The sequence below is a fragment of the Zalophus californianus genome, chromosome 10 (genome assembly GCF_009762305.2).
Source record: "Zalophus californianus isolate mZalCal1 chromosome 10, mZalCal1.pri.v2, whole genome shotgun sequence".
NCBI lineage: Eukaryota > Metazoa > Chordata > Mammalia > Carnivora > Otariidae > Zalophus > Zalophus californianus.
Window position 1 is genome coordinate 56,893,639 of NC_045604.1, and position 17,558 is coordinate 56,911,196.

Sequence of the window (17,558 nt, forward strand, 5' to 3'; positions counted from 1 at the left end):
AGGTCTGAACGATTCCTTATTGAGAAAAATCTCCTACCGCTTTTAGAGATAAAAACACTTCTAATAATTGAGCCTCATTATTTTCAGTGTGGAAGTGTCCCCCTAAAGCAGTGCTCCTTGCTTTCCTGTGATCTGACTACAGGTAGGCACTCAGCATGAAGAGGTATGTGCATAAGCGTCATCAATCCTCTCACTTAGCTTCTCAAAGTTGGCATTCCGTTTGGTACTAGGAGATATTGAGGCTGGCAGTTTTGCCCAAATGGTTTTCTGTCTTTGCACTGTACAAGATTAAAGTAGAAAGAACGCTCCCTTTTTAGGATGCCAACTGTTCTGAAATGCATGATTAGGACACAAATGTAAATGTTCTCCATTTTAAGTGACTTCATTCATTTATTAATTCAACAAATATCTGTGATCATTTACTAAAAGCCAGGCCAAGTTGGGAGCTGGGGATGCAACAACAAATAAAATACTCTATGAGAAGGCATCATTATGATGTCCAGAATTACCCCCATTTTTCAGTAAAAATTTGAACACCAGCAACTAATGGACAATAAGTAAAACTGGGTTATAGCAAACATCATGTATTGGAAAATGACTCCATACAGTGAATCAGTCCTTCTGTATCTCTCTTTTTTAGGACAACTCAGCAAAATAAAATTCCAATTTATTATTAGACAATGTTGTTTCACATACACATCACACAGGACAAAAAATAAGCAGCAAGTTCATAGATCAAAAAAGGGAGAAAAAGAAAGCTTTTATCTCTGGCCTTGCTAACCATTTTATACAAACCAACTATTGAGAGTACAGCTAAGCATAAACACAAAAAAGTTACAGAATGTTCAGAATAAGATTTTTTGTTGCTGTTGTTTTTGCCTCCTTAATAAGTTTTATTTTTCTCCTTTGAGATTACAGCAAATATGGTCACACCATAAGTAGAGTCAGAAGTAGGATAGAAAACATGCTGAAGGCTGGTTAGGTCGTCTGAGATCCTTAAAAATGGTTGACTCCTAACAACATGTATAAAAATATAAAATGCAAATGAAAACTAAAATTGTCCTTTTTTAAAGCACTTTCAACAACAAAAGCATGGCCTTGGGAATCTTGGTTCCTCTGTCCTTCCCCATTTCAAATCCACACAGAAGTGGTGGCCAGAAAAGCAATGAGGCAGAAGAAGTTGGAGAGATTTGAGAGAAGGACTCAGCCATTGCTGAGTTTGGAAGGTGAAGGGGTCATAAGCCAGGGAATGTTGGTGGCCCCTAGACACTGAGAGTGACTCCTGGCTGACAGCCAGCAAGGAAACAGGGACCTTAGTACTATAACCGTAAAAATCTGGATTCTGTCAATCACCTGAATAACCTTGAAAGTAGATTCTTCCCAGAGTCTCCCAAGAAGAGCCCAACTGACTTACACGTTGATTTTGACAATGTGAAACCCAGAGCAGAGAAACCATCCACCATACTTCTGACCTATAGAAACCATGAAATAATAAATTTGGGTTGTTTTCAGCCATCAAATTTGCAGTAATTTGTTACAGCAGTGGTAGGAAACTAACACATCCATCTTGTCCCAACACGACATACAGAAGTCAGATCATGTCATTTCCACTTGCATGCACCTGCTATTCATTGTGGTGGGCTTTGTCTGGCCTCAGGAATCAACTTGAAGTGCAGAAATTAACCACCTCCTCCCAGGGTCAGCCCTCAGCCAATGACAAACTGGAATTGGTGGGTCCACCCCAGCTCCCTCACCCCTCCTTGGGGCTATTTTTAGATATCTCCCAGAGCTCCCTGGAGGGGGCGGGCCCCTGAGGCCTTGTTCCCACAGGGGTAACCTGTCTATTAGCATACACTTTACTAGGTTCCTTCCTTTCCCTGTCTTACGTCCTCACTCATCTACTATGCTTCCTGGGATCATCTCCCAAATAAACAATTTTCACCCACATCCTTGTCTTAGGGTCTACTATGAAAGGATCCCAACCAAAGACACTGAATTTACAGGGCCAGCTAGGGGTATGGGAAGTGAAAGAGGTTGCTTTAACATTTTTTTCACACAAAAACTCAGGTATATTTCCTTCTGGGGTTTCTGTCTGAGCAGGCATGGAATGAACACAAAGGATGTGGTCTTCAGAAGAACACAAACATGGATTTGAATCCCTGCTGACCATTTAGTAACTCAAAAACACCACAGGCACATTGTTTAACTTCTCTAGGTCCGTGTTTCATCCTCTGTAAAATGAAATTAATAATGTCTGTCTTTTATTATGTGACATGTGTATGAAGTAATGTGTGTAAAGCACTTGGTATCCATTAGGTGCTTTATATATGATATCATTATTGATTATTACCTAAAAACATCACAGCTAGGAAAAATAATGAATAGTTGGATTTAAATTGGTGTCTTTTCCTATTATTTTTAATGGTTTTTTTATTATGTTATGTTAATCACCATACATTACAACATTAGTTTTTGATGTAGTGTTTCATGATTCGTTGTTTGCATATAACACCCAGTGCTCCATGCAGTACGTGCCCTCTTTAATACCCATCACCAGGCTAACCCATCCCCCTACCCCCCTCTCCTCTGGAACCCTCAGTTTGTTCCTCAGAGTCCATAGTCTCTCATGGTTCGTCTTCCTATTATTACACAGTATGTTATAATATATTATAGCAGCAAGGACTTCAATCAAGCACCTTTGGTTCTCGGATGGGTCTTTAAGAGACAAAAAATCTTGCTCCACGCTGCCACGGAGCTAACTAATATGAAACAGCAATCTCTTGGTATTCAGTGACCAGACCCCAACTTTTCTGATGTGAAGCACTGAAGCAAAGCTAAGAATAGTCCTTTAGGAAACCTCTGTGTTACAAAACAAGCAGCGCTGGGGCCAAGGAAAACAAGCAAGGGGACTTTTCTGAAATCCAGGGGTATTTTCTGCAGCCAGTTACCCAGTGTCGGCAAACAGTCTGGCTACACTCAGGAAAAGCTCTGTCAATCCACCAGGCTGCCCGCACTTGTTTCTTCCGCTTTGGGAATTCAGTGCAGTTGGCTCATTTTGAAGACATTCCCATTAGTTATTTCTTAGATCCCAAAACAGAAACCGGAAATTTCAAGATAAGGTACTGCCAGATAGGAAGCAAGGAAACACATCAAATTTGTAAGTCTCAGAATTGTTTAGGAAATTCATAATGGGGAATTAGTGGAAATACAGGGTCCTTTTGAATGAGGTTATGAAATTAACTGAATATCTCCATATTTACGTCACTTCTTCAGCAGCTTTTCTCTTTCTTTGGTTAAAAACCACTTACTTTTCATGTATAAGAACTCAGAGCATCCACTTCATCCCAAATATTCCTTGTTTGGGACCAGCACTGTTAGCAGCAGGGCTTTTGGCTTTCTAGCAGAGAAGGTGTCAGGATTAGCTACAGTGACATTTTGGTACCTATAACTGAGCACCAGCCATAGGGTCTTCTTGATATTCTCTCCTAACTTAGGTGGCCCTAGGCTGTTCTATCTCAAAGTGTGGTGGGGTTTGGGCATCTGTTTCAGAATCACCTGAGATGTTCATTGATAGTGTACATTCCTGGGCCCACCCAGACCCACTGAATCAGAGTCTCTGAAGTGTTGGACCTGAAGGCATGCATTTTAAACAATCTCCCTGGGTGTGGGAGCTCAAACAGAGAAAGCCCAATGGCACCTGCCTGACCCAGGTGTTCTAAGATAGCTACAAATCCCAAATGAGTGAAGATGCCTTCCTGGGGAATAAATTCAGAGGGAACCAGACCAGTTTTCCATCAAATAGTCTTATGCTCTGACGAAACAAGAAATGCCACTTTTATACCATGATATTGTTAATTTTATTTCACAATTTTGGGTGTGCGAGAAATATCAGATTTTTATTCTGTAAATAGAATTATATCCATATTGGGATTTCTTCTCCCCACATTAGACTCTGCAGAAGCACATTAGGTGTTTGGCAGAGTAGAATGTTGGGGAAGCTATCAAGATTTTTTTAAAAAATTGCCCGAACAAAACTGCTCAGACATAAAGGAACCAACTGAGAGCCCTGGGAAGGTCAGTGTCCATGCCTTGCAGTTCCCTTCAGCAGTGAGGAACCAAAGCCAAATTCACACCTTGACCATTGGTCTTGCCCCATGTGGTTATGGCTGGTTCTACCTCCCACTAAACCCAATAGTCTCCTGTCTGTAGCTTTTATTTGTCCCTAGCTGTTGGTAGTGTACAGCTTTGGATAAAAATGGAACATTTGTCTTGGCAACCCCCAAATCCTTTTCCTGGCCATCTCTCACTCCCTCGGGGATGCCTCTTCACCATAAAGGTAAGAATGGATCTGGGCACAGAAGGGAAAGTTGGTAAAGTCCTTAATGCTTATTAAAGGCTGGAGAGGAGAAGACAAATGACTTCCAGGAAAAAGGATGAAGAAGCCAGGAAGTGTGGCACCTCACAGATGAAATAGCTCTGGTAGTGGCGCCTGGGGTGAGCCCATGTTTGCACTGTCTTTCCTCTTCCCTTAGCCCTCCCAGTGTGGATGCTGCAAAGGAGTCCATATGAAGCCTGAGTTGAAACCCAGCTACATCTTCAGAGCCTGGGAGATTCAATGGGGCCTTGAGGAACCTCTAGTCAGCCTGTTACTCAGGGAACATAGGTTTATTTGGGGAGGGGGAGATAATACTCAACATCCCCAACTATTCAGCTTTCACCCAATTTCTTCAACTCATCCTCCATCTCTAGCAAGTGGGTGCCCTCATCAGATCCTGACAGTCGCTGTCGCCCCCTCCTAGCCCTCACTGTGCTGACATATCTCTATGAGAGGCAGACTGAGGAAAGCCCCTCAGCCCCCAGTCCCCAGGTGCCTAATTTGCTGGCTCAACCTCAGGGGCATATTCTGGGAGAATGCAGGATAACTCTGAGGGTGAGTGGGTTTGGAATATCCCCCCAACCTCTAATAATAAATTATCTTTACTGTCAAATTTCTTCCATGTTCTTTCTCTTATACCTCCTTCTGGTATTGAGTTCTCTCCCTGAAGTTCTCTCAATGTAAATTTAGCCACAGAGAGAATTTGCTTTGGAATTAGGATCTTCTGGAAAGTGCTTGTAGGGGTCAACAACTTTTCCTGTGGAAATTAAAATGATCCCCATTTACTGTGTCTATCATTTAAATTAGACAAGATGCAGATTTGGAGATATCACCCCAAAGAAATGTCACAATGAAGAGCAGAATAAGTGATATTATATATATCTCCTTCAGTTGCATTTGGACACAGGATTATTTATACTGTTTTATTTCTACTATAAAAGTAATGGAGGGCCATTGCCAAAGTTGGAAAATGCTGAAAATAATCATGAAGAATATAAAACTTACCCCAAGTCTTGCCATGAGAGATAGCCACTGTTAACATTTTGGTATAGTTTTGTTTTTCTTTACACATTCATATTTTAAAACTGTTAAATAAAATTGGAGTCAAGTAACTATGAGTACATATAGTTTTAATCTTTATTTTTTCTCACTGAACAAATCATGAATAAGCGTTTTCCAGACATGGACAACTAAGTCTGTTTCCCATTTTTGTTATTTTTAAGAAACAAGGCCTTATTTCAAACATTTACCTGGGAGATATTATTTCTAGTAATTTAGCTATAACTATCCACAGAATTTAAGGATTAATATATACCTTGTGATTCATTCTTCTGTGAGACAGTGTATCTTAAAATGGGTTGTACTGGTAGGTGAGAGAGAGAAAAAACAAAAGATTGGGGGCCCACTGTTGACAGCTACAGATGAGAAAATTAAGAATGGTAGCCCACAGATAGTAAAACTAAGGCTGAGTTTGCTTATGTTCATGAAATTCTGGTTACTACCACAATTACAGGAGAGATGCTGCTAAAGAGTTAAGTTTTCAAATTTTTTAAAGACATCAATTTTATGTTATTAGAATTTAAAACCCCACATTTGTGCCATATTAATAGGATTCATGTAAAATAAAAAGGCTTGGAGGACTTGAGTTTCTGACATCACTGTAATTTTTTTGTGTTATGGATATTCCCGGGAAAGTTTTGGATGCTGCTGGGGAATTCCTCTTTACTGGGTTTGGACATATCCTCTTATTACTCACAGGAAGCGAGCTTCCCTATAAAGGGGCTCCAGCAGGAGCAGTGCTCTGCTGTTCTTGGTTGACTTCACATCAGAACTGCTAAGTGGCACGAGACAGAAGCAGCAGTGACACAAACAGGATTCCAACGCGGGCACCAAAGCCACCGCTTGACAGAACAGTAAGTGCAAAAGGGTCTTTACAAGGGTGGCCTTGAAACAGGATTGTCAATATGAATAGAGATGCAAAAAGACTTTTGATAAAAGACCTGTGCATGTTCTTGTTGTACCCGGACCAGTTAAACTCTGGATTTTCTCTTTCACCTAAATGATGAAAATCTTAAATTTTGTATGTATTCATTCCAGTCAACTTCCTTGAAACAAACTGAGATGATGGCACTGTTATCCTTTAGCTAAAATCTTATGATACTGCTGAAAACATCTTCGTAGAATGATCTCAGTAACCAGCTACCTAAAATTTCTTTCTGCAATGAATTTTGTACTTTTTCTCCCCAGAAGGGCATTTCAAGACTGATCTTTTGATAAAAAAGTATCCTAGAAGTCATGATCGCTTCACAGCTTCTCCCTGTTCTCACGCTTGGTAAGTCAATGTCATTCGTTAGATCAGGGTTTCTCATCCTGGACACTATTGGCATTTCAGGCAGGATAATTCCTCCTTGTGGGGGACCCATGCTTTGTATGATGTTTAGCAGCATCTCTGGCCTCTCCGCACAATGCATTCCATCCTGGGTTAGGGACAATTTACCTCTTTGTGTCTCAACTTCCTAATGTGTAAAGTGTTGATCATGAGTGGCCTATTTCCCAGAGGCATTGTGAGGTTGCAGTATTATGGAAAGGGCCTCAGACAGTTCTTGTGGTGCATATTAAGTGCTCAGTAAGCTTAGTTATTTTGATTATTATTCTACTGTAGTGGATATCCCGATAGATTGTGGTGGGTGAGTGCAGAGAGGCTCAACCACAAAAGATACACACAATAAGTGGTTTCTCCATCTATACCTCTTCTTACTTTGGAAAAGGTGAAAAAAATTCAAGTCATTCCAAGGCCACTGGTTGATGAAAATAAGACTATAAAAAGCCCGATTAATAGAGTCAAACTATATTAGGACTAACCTTTCCATGCCTTTCACACTTTCCCCTTTAGCGCTTCTCCTGTTTAAGGAGAGTGGAGCCTGGTCGTACAATGCCTCCACAGAAACCATGACTTTTGACGAAGCTAGTTCTTACTGTCAGCAAAGGTACACGCATCTGGTTGCGATTCAAAACCAAGAAGAAATTAAGTACCTGAACTCCATGTTCAGCTATTCATCAACTTACTACTGGATCGGAATCAGAAAGGTCAATAAGCAGTGGACCTGGATAGGGACCCAGAAGCTTCTGACCGAAGAAGCCAAGAACTGGGCTCCAGGCGAACCGAACAATAAGCAAACCAATGAAGACTGTGTGGAGATCTACATCAAGAGAGAAAAGGACACGGGCAAGTGGAATGATGAGAGATGCGACAAAAAGAAACTTGCCTTGTGTTACACAGGTACGGGGCTTGAGGCCTCCATGGGAGGGAGTTTCAGGCTGAGGGCATCTTGACAAATTATTGACAGTATGCAAAACCTGGTCTCTATTATGGTAATGTTATGTTCTTAAAAAATACAATTTTAAAACATTCTGTTGGCAAATTATATCTTTTTGCTTCTTTGTGTGAATGTAGGCAAGAATGTATGTATATATGTAGGTCAATACATAGGCACTGTATGCACATACAACACATATTTTAGTAACTCATTTACTTGTAGAAGGAAAACTATCTTGAAAGTTTGTGATAAAGAGAATTTTCTATTCTTGATGCCAATGACAACTGTACCCCTGACACCTGCACATTAACATCAGCTTAGCTTAAAACCCAGCTTTGACATTGCGTGAAGCACTTCAGCTAAAATCTCTGGCAGTCCCTATAAATGGTGACATCTCTGTCACACACTGTTGATCCTCAACCCAAAGGAACGCATTATAAGCACAATGACGATCCTCTTCCTCATTGTGTTTTCTGCAGCTGCCTGTACCCCTACATCCTGCAGCGGCCATGGTGAGTGTGTGGAGACCGTCAACAGCTACACCTGTGAGTGCTACCCCGGCTTCAGTGGACTCAGGTGTGAGCAAGGTAGGTCCCCGTCTCACCTGCTCCTTCACTTGAGTTGGTAGCACCTTCCCATGTCCCAGCTGGCTTGGGTGTCAGGTGTGCATGTCCTCCCTTCCCCAGGGCATGTAGTGTCATGTGGTGCTTAAGAGCCCTGGCTTCAAATCCCAGATTTACCCCCAGGGCTTTCTCACTTTATGCTAGGTGAAAGAGGATCTGATGTGGTTTCTCCTTTCAGTTGTGACCTGTCGAGCACAGGAAGACCCTGGGCACGGAAGCCTGGTTTGCACTCACCCTCTGGGGCACTTCAGCTACAATTCTTCCTGCTCCATCAGCTGTGAAAAGGGTTACCTCCCAAGCAGCACAGAGACCACGTGGTGTACTTCCACAGGGGACTGGAGCACTCCTCTTCCAGCCTGCAATGGTAAATCTCTCTCCGAATGCACACAACACTCTCTGACTCATCCCTCGTGTCCTTGTTTTTTTTTTTTTTTATCCAACTTATAGCACTTTCGAAACTCTAGGGAAAGTTCTTTTTGTTGTTCTTAATAAGACTTCTTCTCCCAGCCAATATGTGTGGTCAGTAGGGTGCCTGCTTGATTTGAGAGAGGTTTTTAGAAAAACCACTGTGTTTGAGATGGGTGCTTCTGAGGCTCTGGTGATGTGTAAGAGAGTGCCCATAGTGCTGGCACCACACTCAAGAAATCTTCATGACTTCTCCTGCTTGGCCTTTCTTGATGCAGTAGATACGTAAGACCATGGGAGTCAAGCAGTCCCAACAGCTCTTTTTCTCTCTCAGGCTTATCTTTCTAGGCTGGAGATGAAGACTTTTTGCCTCCAGGTCCTGCTGGGCTGACATAAATGAATGTCTTGTGTATGTCAGTATTTTTGTTTTCACAACTAGTCATAAATCCTGATCGAGAAGCTGTTTTTCTTCTTTGTTTTTGCCTTCTGTAAAGTAGATCAGAGGCATGATGAGAGATATGATAACATAGATCAGAGACCACTCAGCATGGTCAAAGTATAAATCAATCAGAGAAGATGAAAGTATTAATAAAAAAGCATAAAAACTTTATAGTGTATGTGCATGTCCCCTCAAATTAACTTAGGACTTTGGGATTTACTGTTTGAAAGCTGCTTCCTTGCCCTCTTATAAATTTCAACTCACTAGGAAGTGAACATATCATTCTTCTGTAAAATTCATGGTATTCTTTCAAATCCCCAGTGGTTGAGTGCAATGCTTTGACAAAGCCTGCCAATGGCACTATGGACTGTCTTGAAAGCTCTGGAAACTTCCCATGGAACACATCTTGTGCCTTTGAGTGTGAAGAAGGATTTAAACTAATGGGACCCAAGCGCCTCCAGTGTACCTCATCTGGGAATTGGGACAACAAGAAGCCAACATGTAAAGGTAGAGTTGCTCCATGTCAAGATTTACTGTAAACGTTCTTTTTCTCAACCTGTACTTGAAATGGTCAGGCCAGACCTGCTAATGTACGTGGGTGTCTATGTTACAGCTGTGACATGTGAGGCCATTGACCATCCTCAGAATGGGTCTGTGAGCTGCAGCCACTCCCCAGCTGGCGAGTTCACCTTCGGGTCCTCCTGCAATTTCACATGCGAGGAAGGCTTCCTGGTGCAGGGGCCAACCCAACTTGAATGCACAGCACAAGGGAAATGGAATCAGCAAGTCCCAGTTTGTGAAGGTAAGCCCAAGAACTTCTCCTTTACATACCCCCTTCCTTAAAGGGCAGCAATCTTCAGACTTGGGCAGTTAAAATGAAACTGGATGCTTACTTTAACTAGAGTAATCAGATGTGATGGGCAATGTTCATCTTATGTTTTTGAGTTTCATATAAAAGAACCAATGCTTATCCAGGGAAAGGATTGTATGTACTAAGAGTGGATGTTTGCCGGTTTCTTGTGCTGTGTGAATGTGGCTTTGTAGGCATTGGCATGGAGTAGGCAGACCCCTTAATCTAAGGGGAAATCACATGAGAACATTTGAAGGTAGGACTGTGAGAACATGACTTGATTTTTTTATTGTTATGTTAACCACCATATATTACATCATTAGTTTTTGATGTAGTGTTCCATGATTCATTGTTTGTGCATAACACCCAGTGCTCCATGCAGAACGTGCCCCCTTGAATACTCATCACCAGGCTAACCCATCCCCCCACCCTCCTCCCCTCTAGAACCCTCAGTTTGTTTTTCAGAGTCCATCGTCTCTCATGATTCGTCTCCCCCTCTGACTTACTCCCCCTCATTCTTCCCCTCCTGCTATTTTCTTCCTTTTCTTTTTTCTTAACATATGTTGCATTATTTGTCGCAGAAGTACAGATCGGCGACTCAACAGTCTTGCACAATTCACAGCGCTCACCATAGCACATACCCTCCCCAATTGTCTATCACACAGCCACCCCATCCCTCCCACCCCCCACCACTCCAGCAACCCTCAGTTTGTTTCCTGAGATTCAGAATTCCTCATATCAGTGAGGTCATATGATACAGGTCCTTCTCTGATTGACTTATTTCTCTCAGCATAACACCCTCCAGTTCCATCCACGTCATTGCAAATGGCAAGATCTCATTCCTTTTGATGGCTGCATAATATTCCATTGTGTATATTTACCACCTCTTCTTTATCCATTCATCTGTCGATGGACATCTTGGCTCTTTCCACAGTTTGGCTATTGTGGACATTGCTGCTATAAACATTGGGGTGCACGTACCCCTTCGGATCCCTACATTTGTATCTTTGTGGTAAATACCCAGTAGTGCAATTGCTGGATTGTAGGGTAGCTCTATTTTCAACTGTTTGAGGAACCTCCATACTGTTTTCCAGAGGGATTGCACCAGCTTGCGTTCCCACCAACAGTGTAGGAGGGTTCCCCTTTCTCCACATCCCCACCAACATCTGTCGTTTCCTGACTTGTTAATTTTAGCCATTCTGACTGGTGTGAGGTGGTATCTCATGGAGGTTTTGATTTGGATTTCCCTGATGCCGAGCGATGTTGAGCACTTTTTCATGTGTCTGTTGGCCATTTGGATGTCTTCTTTGGAAAAATGTCTGTTCATGTCTTCTGCCCATTTCTGGATTGGATTATTTGTTCTTTGGGTGTTGAGTTTGATAAGTTCTTTATAGATTTTGGATACTAGCCCTTTATCTGATATATCATTTGCAAATATTTGAACATGACTTGATTTTAAAACTCTTCTAATGCTTTTCTTCTGAAACTGCTCATAATTAGCAGTGACGAGAATGTGCCAAGTGTGGTGTCATGTGTAAAGACACCCTTAATACCTACATAAGCACTAAAATTTAATTCACTTTAAAGCAAGAGCAATGATGTTGAAAACAAGCAGTTTGCATTATCATGTCCTGGTATTTCTGTCGCCAAATATAGCACAGAATGATTTCCAGTGGTAAGAAGCCACAAGACCAAAACCAAACTGCAAAGCAGACACATTTTTAATTTTTATTTTTTTAAAAGATTTTATTTATTAGAGAGAATGAGAGAGAGAGAGAGAGAGAGAGAGAATGAGAGCATGATAGCGGGGAGGGTCAGAAGGAGAAGCAGACTCCCTGCCGAGGAGGGAGCCAGATGTGGGACTCGATCCCGAGACTCCAGGATCATGACCTGAGCCGAAGGCAGTCACTTAACCAACTGAGCCACCCAGGCACCTCAAAGCAGGCACATTTTTTGTGCTGCCTTCTTACCTTCCTTTTGTGTTCTGGCATCATCTGTTAGCATCCGGGACCCATAATTTGCTCTCTGACTACATAAAATCTTTCTCTTAACTGTAACTTCTTTTAAATGTCAGAACAGTGCTCAGGAACCACTGGTTCTATTAAAGGCTATCCTTTACTGAGTGCCATTGTCAATGAAGGGATTGGCATTCAAAGAAAACACTGTCATCTTCCCAGTTGTCCAGGGAGTAATGAAGAGCCTTGAGATCGCTGAGCATTGCTTTGTCCAAAATGAATGAGTTCATTCATCAAATGCTAAGCACTCTCCAGTTCCACTGCAATATTTTCTGACCATCATTTTGGTATCTCAGCTTTTCAGTGTAAAGCCTTGTCCACCCCAGAGAAAGGCTACATGAGTTGTCTTCCTAGTGCTTCTGGAAGTTTCCAAAGTGGGTCCAGCTGTGAGTTCTTCTGTGAGAAGGGATTTGTGTTGAAGGGATCCAAAAAACTCCAGTGTGGTCCCACAGGTGAATGGGACAGTGAGGAGCCCACATGTGAAGGTACAGTTTTTGTTTTTAAGATAAAAACAATTGAAGAGCTAGGGGTTTGATGACGTGAGAAAACTGTTGCTTCCTGATACAGACTTCTAATGTGCTTACTCGTATCTTTCAGCTGTGAAATGTGATGCTGTCCATCAGCTCCAGCGTGGCTCTGTGAGGTGTGCCCATTCCTCTACTGGAGAGTTCAGCTACAGGTCCTCCTGTGCTTTCAGCTGTGAAGAAGGCTTTGAATTACATGGGTCAGCTCAGCTTGAGTGCACATCTCAGGGACAGTGGACACAGGAGGTCCCATCCTGCCAAGGTAGGATTGAATTTAGACTTTAAGGGGTAAGGTCAAATATTTCATACATGTCTGAAGCTAGATTGCCCTAATGGGTGTGATCCTAATTTCCTACATGCTGAAAACTAAGTAGTGCTTATAAGTTACATTTATTATGACTTTTCAGCCAGTTTTAGACATTTTCCAGGAGACTTTTGTTAACCTCCACCCATGTGTCCATCATTTGCAGTGGTACAATGTTCAAGTCTGGCAGTTTCTGGAAAGATGAACGTGAGCTGCAGCGGGGAGCCCGTGTTTGGCGCTGTGTGTGCGTTTGCATGTCCTGAAGGATGGACACTCAATGGGTCTGCAGCTCTGACATGTGATGCCACAGGACACTGGTCTGGGATGCCGCCTACCTGTGAAGGTGAAGCACTAATTGGTGCTGGCTCTCTGGGGGGGCTAGACAGAAGAAGGGGAAAGTAATGAACCATTCATTATGTTCACACTAGGAAGGTTCCCAAGGTTGAGAAGCTGGTGAATATTTAATTTTATGGTGATAGGAAACAGAAGAGGTGACAGGTGGATGGAATGGGTAGAATTCTGACAAGTGGAAAAGGAGAGCTAGAGGTCAAAGTAGGGAAAAGGAAGACAAATAATGGAGAGAGCACACGTGGTCTTGACCAAGGTGCAGTGGGTTCTGTGAAGAGCTTGGCACGTTAGAGGTCTCTTGGCAGTGGCAGGAGACAAGCTGCCACAGGTGGTTTGGGCCCATCTCAGAAGCCTTTAGTCCTTACCATGTCTCCTCCATATGCATTGAAGTAGACGGCTCATCAGTGTGCAAAGGAAAGGGCAAATGGACAGAACAGAAAGACTTTAAATTCAGTTTCTTCTCATGACAGTTCTTGCCTCTCTGTCTCCCTAGCTCCCACTGAGTCCAATGCTCCCCTGGCAATCGGACTCACCGCTGCTGTGACCTCCCTCTTGACATCAGCCTCATTTCTCCTCTGGCTCCTGAAACGCCTACGCAAGAGAGGTAAGGGAGCTTGGGAGCATACTCCAAAAATGTTCTTGAAAAATGTATTTCTTTTTCTCATTGATGAGTCATGTTCTCTCTTGCACATTAGTAATTAGACTTGAGTTACTAGAGAAACACTAATGAATAGTATAATTGAGCCATGGTCTTAGAGAAAGAGCATGTAGTACAACTCAAAGTGGAAGAGTTTTAGGAAATATACATGTTATTTAACAGTGGACAGCTCCAAGGGATGCCATTCACAGGGAATTCTGTGGCCCCCCTGAGAGTTGTGCAGTGAAGCTATAGGGTTGTGCTCCCAGGAAATGGCGAAAACGTTTCCAAAACATTTATTGGGAATACAGGCTTAAATGTGGGAGTATCTCCTGGGGACCCTGCAAACACATTTAGCCACACTCAGGGTTTGTTTGGCTTATGGAATAGTTAACATTTTTTTAAATTAAGTTCTGACATTTATAAAATGGGAAATCTCACATAAAATCTAGATTTGGGATTTCTCATGAAAAACTGACAGATGAACTCTGCACACTGAGCCTGTAGCTGTTGCTAGCATTAGGAAACTGCTAGGCCCTTAGGATGAGTGTGTGCTTTGCATTGTCACCCCCTTGGCACCAAGCTGTGTTTGCACTGGGCTTATCACAGGGACCCTGAAGGCGTGGAGTTTGCAGTCCCTGGTGAATAGAACCATAGTGTTTCTGAATGTGATATCTCCTTAAAAGTCCTTTAGTCCAAATTAATGGTTTTCTTTTTCTTGCAGCAAAGAAATTTGTTCCTGCCAGGTAAGTTGCACTCTTGTCCAAAGCATGCCATTGAATAGTCTACACATTTTTCTCTGTTTATGTTGGAAAACAGGGCTTAATTTAGTGTTCTCATGTATTCCGCAGCAGCTGCCAAAGCCTTCAATCAGACGGATCCTTCCACATGCCTTTGTAGTCATTTTAAGTCAAAAGGAATCAGGTAAGACTTGAAATCACATATGATTTTGAAAGAACGTATCCTTTCTTCATGTTCTGTTGCTCCTTGAGCCCTCCAAACCTGCCGGTTTCTTAGGGGAGAATCACCACCTTCATGGTGTTTTATGGAAGTTTGTTTCATTTCTTTGTAGAAGGAGAGGAAAAAAACAAATTTGGCCTTTATAGAGTCATTTCACTTTTGAAAGTTAATAATAATAATGCTGATTGTTAACCCTTATGGGGCACTTACTATCTTCTAGAAATTGTTCTAAACTAGGAATTGTATGAGATATGGACTGTTGCTATATAACTAGAATTCTAACATACCCCCGAACCTCCAAAGTCCTCTGTTATTAACAACTTGTGTTAGTGTGGCATTTTGTTACAATTGATGGGCCAATACAAATCCATTATTATTAACTAAAGTCCACAGTTTACATTAGAGTTCCCTCTTGGTTTTGTATATTCTATGGGATTTGACAAGTGTATAATGACATGTATCCACCATTCCAGTATCATACAGAATATTTTCACTGCCCTAACTGAATAGGATTTTGCTGTTCATACTTGGACTCTCCAGTGACAGTGAACACAGTGGTCTGTGCTAGAAGGTGAATTTTGTTGTTGCTATTAATGCAGAATATTAAGTGTCCTGATGGCATGCATTCTTTGTTTGCAGGAACACAGGTACCTCCAGGGAACTAGAGAAATGCCCTGATGATGGCAGAGACAGAAAGGGCTCCTCTGCTCTCTGGTGCTTTCCAGCTCCCACATCCATTGCTTTTACAGCTGGGAGCATGGCACCCATGAGGACTTCAACGGTCCACACTCTAGTGGGTGAGGCCAGACTGCCACCAGCAAGACTCAGCTTTCTCTTTCCTGTTCTCAGCTTCTGGAAAGTGCTGGATGATGGAGGAAAAGCATATTCTCTTCTGGACAAAAGTGAAGAGACTCAGGCTCTGGAATCTTAGAATTCCTGTTCTAACTCTCTCCCCTGCTCACTATGAGATCTCAGTGGAGAAACACAGTATTTTTGGTATTGTTTCTTTCTTTTGCCCCTCACTGTGTCTCAACTACTGATTACATGGTTGCTGTCATGGGGACGAATAATTCTCAGGAGTTTAGGGAAAACAACTTGGCCAAAGATATTCTATTACCAAAGTGCAAAAAATGATAATTTTTTAATGCCCACGGGCTTGTGCATGGGGAAATCCTACTTAATACTCTGTGTGAGGATTACTAAGCACAGTCTTAATCACTTTTATCCCTGTGGGACTCAGTGCTTTATAAAGTGCTCTTAAAGATTGTATTCTTTTATTTGCATTGACTAAAGTACAATCTTCCCTAATTCTTAATTCAATACAAGTGTTGTAGGGACTTTAAAATATGTGCATGTTAAGACTATGTTAGGGTAAAAGTTACTTAACCTAGATCTTTGTTTATTAACAAACATGATGTTATGTCTGTAGTAAATTTGTCCCCCCAGAGATGTATAATGTTAACCAGTATAAATTTGTGAATGTTTTACTATAGTTGCTTTTAAAAACATGAGTAGTGGGGCTCCTGCGTGGCTCAGTCTGTTAAGTTTCTGCCTCTCGTTCTCAGCTCAGGTCTTGGTCTCAGGGTCATGAGTTCAAGCTCGCATTGGGCTCCATGCTGGGCATGGAGCCTACTTTAAAAAAAATAAGTAAAAACATAAGTAGTATCAGGAGAGTAGAACCTGAATGGCATACACTTGTACACTGTCATCTCTGTTTTCAGAGGTACGTGGTTTTCCATGATGAAAAACTTCCATGAGGCCAAGTGTTCTGATTTGAAAAAAAGTGTAAATGCATACAAATGAAGGTACACTTTTATGAATATCTTTGTTGAAAAAAATGTAGAAATATGGATGTGCTTTGCATCCCTACAAAGATGTTGTCAGATGCGATGCATCAACATATAATTCTTGCATACTACGTAAGATTTTAAATTTATGGTAGGAACTCACCATGTAAAGGATTTGTCCAGTGGATTTTTTTTCAAGTGGAGACTTTTAATATTTATTCCCTAATTGCGTTATTCTGTTTGTTAGGGTGTTCATGAAGAAAGGAAGGTCTGGATGAGTGCATATTTAAATTTATTTATAAATATAGGAGGTTAAAATTACTAAGGAATCTCCAGTTATCAGTTGATCATTGGCAGTGAGAAATTCTTGGCCTGTCCATCACCAGAGCTTCTCACTCCATCTTGCAAATGACATGAGAATCAAAACTCTCCCACGCTTTCACTAATTTAGGATGTGTTGAAAAAGCAAAGTTTCGGACAAGTGCTGGCTGTATGTTGGCCAAGACAAAGCCAAAAGCAAACAGGGAGGAATGCTAAGGGTCAGAAGTTCAGAGATTTTGACAGAGCAAAGAACTCTGGGAAATAAGGGAGAGAGAAATAAACAACTATTGCGAGCAGGCTACCTATGGAATGGATTATTATTTTCTCTGAAACTGTTCAAATGTTGTAAATATAAATATTTATATACTGCAATGGAAATAGCTGTATGAAATGTAAATGTGGTCTGTGTTTGGGTTTAGTAAAGTATTTTAAATTATGATTTAAAATATTTTATAGTTTTTAAAGTATGTATTTATTTAAGCTTATGCCATACCCATTTTGTATTTGACATGGCAATACAAAGTTTGATAATAAACATGTTTATATTTAGTTCTGTGTGTAGGTTCTTTCTTAAAAGTTCTATTTTATTTAGATAAAATTCACATTCCATAAAATTCACCCTTCTTAAGTGTACAGTCCAGTAGTTTTGGTAT

The 17,558-nt window shown here is 41.5% G+C and overlaps 1 protein-coding gene across 2 annotated transcripts; it reads left to right on the top strand.

Annotated features, from left to right (window-relative positions):
• The first annotated feature begins 6,179 nt into the window (after positions 1 to 6,179).
• Positions 6,180 to 17,454, top strand: SELE (selectin E). Of its 2 annotated transcripts, none has more exons than XM_027612392.1 (14): positions 6,180 to 6,288; positions 6,623 to 6,707; positions 7,269 to 7,655; positions 8,172 to 8,279; positions 8,494 to 8,679; positions 9,481 to 9,666; positions 9,773 to 9,961; positions 12,321 to 12,509; positions 12,622 to 12,810; positions 13,019 to 13,195; positions 13,694 to 13,804; positions 14,562 to 14,583; positions 14,689 to 14,761; positions 15,437 to 17,454. In XM_027612392.1, the coding sequence occupies exons 2-13, from the start codon at positions 6,671 to 6,673 to the stop codon at positions 14,735 to 14,737; spliced, it is 1,830 nt and encodes a 609-aa protein (XP_027468193.1). In that variant the 5' UTR covers positions 6,180 to 6,288; positions 6,623 to 6,670; the 3' UTR covers positions 14,738 to 14,761; positions 15,437 to 17,454. The 2 variants fall into 2 exon arrangements, with proteins under 2 accessions (XP_027468193.1, XP_027468194.1); XM_027612393.1 differs by having other exon boundaries at positions 14,692 to 14,761.
• Positions 17,455 to 17,558: the final 104 nt, after the last annotated feature.

What these genes read in the sequence shown, in the direction of transcription:
- SELE (XM_027612392.1), top strand. Translation starts at nt 6,671, where the DNA reads ATGATCGCTTCACAGCTTCTCCCTGTTCTCACGCTTG. An exon ending in TCTCCCTGTTCTCACGCTTG is followed by an intron (nt 6,708 to 7,268) that starts GTAAGTCAATGT and finishes TTTCCCCTTTAG; the next exon opens with CGCTTCTCCTGTTTAAGGAG. An exon ending in GATGCCGCCTACCTGTGAAG is followed by an intron (nt 13,196 to 13,693) that starts GTGAAGCACTAA and finishes CTGTCTCCCTAG; the next exon opens with CTCCCACTGAGTCCAATGCT.